Source organism: Octopus bimaculoides, chromosome 17 (assembly GCF_001194135.2).
Source record: "Octopus bimaculoides isolate UCB-OBI-ISO-001 chromosome 17, ASM119413v2, whole genome shotgun sequence".
In the NCBI taxonomy this organism is placed as follows: domain Eukaryota; kingdom Metazoa; phylum Mollusca; class Cephalopoda; order Octopoda; family Octopodidae; genus Octopus; species Octopus bimaculoides.
In genome coordinates this window covers 46,046,048-46,048,857 of record NC_068997.1, presented here as the reverse complement: position 1 = coordinate 46,048,857, position 2,810 = coordinate 46,046,048, and the positions used below count along the sequence as shown (strand labels likewise).

At 35.3% G+C, this 2,810-nt stretch overlaps 1 protein-coding gene across 1 annotated transcript in view; it reads left to right on the top strand.

The window, feature by feature from the left end:
* LOC106879423 (SAFB-like transcription modulator) overlaps positions 1–2,810 on the top strand; it is a 16,661-nt gene that overhangs the window by 3,933 nt on the left and 9,918 nt on the right. Inside the window, exons 3-5 of the mRNA XM_014928979.2 lie at positions 256–281; positions 837–888; positions 2,444–2,475. Coding sequence (XP_014784465.1) covers positions 256–281; positions 837–888; positions 2,444–2,475 — 110 coding nt within the window. The remainder of the gene's footprint in view (positions 1–255; positions 282–836; positions 889–2,443; positions 2,476–2,810) is intronic.

The window sequence follows — 2,810 nt, the reverse complement described above, 5'->3', positions numbered from 1 at the left end:
TATATATATATATATATATATTATATATATATATTTAGCTCAATCCATCCAGCCATTCACTCACTCATCCACCTACCCACCTGTCTGTTTGTTTATCCATCTCTCCATGCATGTATGCTAGCACTGGATTTGCTTAAACTTTAATTATTGAAGAAAATGACATGATTCTATTATGTATAGGTTAATTCATAATTAGAAATCTAATTTGATGTTCATTTTCATTCCTCTTAATTAAATGTTCTTATTGTTTTTCAGATGTAGCTGCCTTGGTGAAAATTGACGTGAGTTTTTTTTTTTGTTTTTTTTTTTTTAATTTTAATAATTTCTCTTTTCTTGTGATTATCTCAACTTAATCTTGCTCAAGAATTCCACTAAATTATATAAAATTCCACTGAAGAATTTTGCCCCATTCCAAATCCACACCACTTAATAGCCAGTGTTGGTTTGTTTGCAGCTTGGCCAAAATACTGAGAGAATTTGTACCAGTTTTAAAAGGATGAGTACAGGGGGTGGGGTACAGGATTTGTTCAATGAGGATCTTCAAAGTGGTACCCCAGCATGGCTGCAGCTGAATGGCTGCAGCCAGTAAAAGATAAAAGGCAATTGTGTTAATCCAATTTTGAATAGGATTGCACACACACATGTTTTCTGTCAGCATTTTTCTCAATACTTTCAATTTCTTGCTTCTTCAACTTACTCTCCCTCTCTCTCTCTCTCTCACATGCACACAAACACATGTACATCTCATTGTAATTACCTATAACAAATTTTTTATAAAATGTGTCACTTTCACTAGACTTTTTAACAGCCTTAACTTGATATTTTGACAATTCTAGACTCACTCTGAAGAGAAAAATCTGGAAGAAAATCAATCTACTGAAGATATTAGTAAGTATCAGAATTATATAATTAACGATAGAGATATAGATTTTGTATATGTGTTTATATGTATGCTAAGAATGTATGCATGTATATTAAGTTATGTCATCTGTGTTTCGAATTTTATTGTTGACCAATCACCTGTCTTTGTGCCTCTACTTATTGCTTTTCTTCCCTTTCTCTGAACCACATCTTAAGACTGCCATAACTTGTCTTTAACACCTTCTTGCATCTGCTCTCATTCTTATACCATCTTGTGTCTGCTGTTGATGGTCTCCCTGCACCTTTATCTCCCATTCTCTATAGCCATCCCTAGTACTTCTGACATTAATATCTGTTACTGAACATCTCTCTCTCTCTCTCTCCCATGTCTGTCTCTCATAATCTCCCTATTTTTTGATCTGTCTACAGGTTTATTATACTATGCTTTCCACCCTTCCTTGCACTGCCACTTGTCACCTTTTCCTTCTTGAGCCATTCCTTTTCTTCTGATACACATATTGACCATCAACCACACCTCCAGCATTGTTCCTTCACTACATCCATCTCTACCCCCTTCTCTAACCATCTGTTATTACTCTCATTTCTCATTCTGATTAACATACCCACCCATCTGTCCTCACCTGCTGTCCATATTCTCTCCTATACTCACCTTGTTTTGTCTTGAGAGTACTCTCTGACTCTTTGTCACTACCATCACTGTCTTCTTTCCACTTACTCCCACCCACCTTTACATAATGTCGGTGTAGCCATTTATTTTCTCTATAAGAAGACACCTGAGCCTGTCTCTCTATCATACTCTGGCCTCTGAACACCTGGCATAACTTCCAACTCTACTACAATCCCATTCAGTGCTGGGTTTTTTTCCTTTGTTTTGCAAATTACTTGGTGACCTCCCTAGTGCTTGTCTTATGGAAAAAGCACCCAGTACAATGAGTACAGTGGTTGGTATTTAGAAGGGCATCCAAACCATGCCAGCGCTGACATAGAAGCTTGACACAATTCTCTGGCTCTGTTGGATCCTGTCAAACAGTTCAACCTATGCCAGCATCAAAGATGGATGTTAAATGATGATTTTTGCAATAATGTTGGTGCTAACACTGGGAGATGTATAAGTCATGATAATTATATTTTAGACTGTAAATAAATTAGATGTGTTGTTCTTAGCAAACTGTGTTGTCTCTGTCTAGTGAGCTGACAAGTCCCATTCCCATTTGACAGTAATATATTTTATGAGCAAAAAGTGCATTAAAACCCTTTCTGCCATTGTTAATGTGATAATTGGATATAAAACAGCAACTTGTTTCATGTTCTTATAACTAGTTGATATAACTAGTTCTCATATTCAGGTGTGTGAAACCGAATTTTAAACTGGTTAGATGTGTGTAACAGTATTATGTAATGTGTGATTAACTCAATGTTATGCCGTGTACAGCTGTGTGTGACTGTTTTTGTGTCTCTGTTCAGATGCGTGTAACATAAGCTTGTGTGTGTGTGTGTGTGTAACTGAATGATAAATAATATTGAAATTACTAAATTGATGTTAAATTATTTTTATTTCTAGAAAATGAGCATACTACAGACAACATGGATGAGGTTGGTGAATTCTGTCATATTTTTGTAGATAATTTCTTTCTTCTACATATTTTCCAATTGTCACTGTTTAGTATACTATTTTTTTGGTGGTGTTTGCCACTTTTTGTTTTGAGATGGAGTCCATGGCTGATTATTTGTGATTAAAATACTCATTCATTTTCCCTGTCTTAGTATAGAAATCTACTGTTTCTTGGACACTGTGGTCATGTTATTGTTGGTAATACATTAGTCTCCAACTTTATGATTAGTATAGTAGTCTGCGATAATTGTTTACAATTATCTTGTGATATGAAGGCATGGTAACAGTAATGTATTCACACACGTTTGTTTGTGTG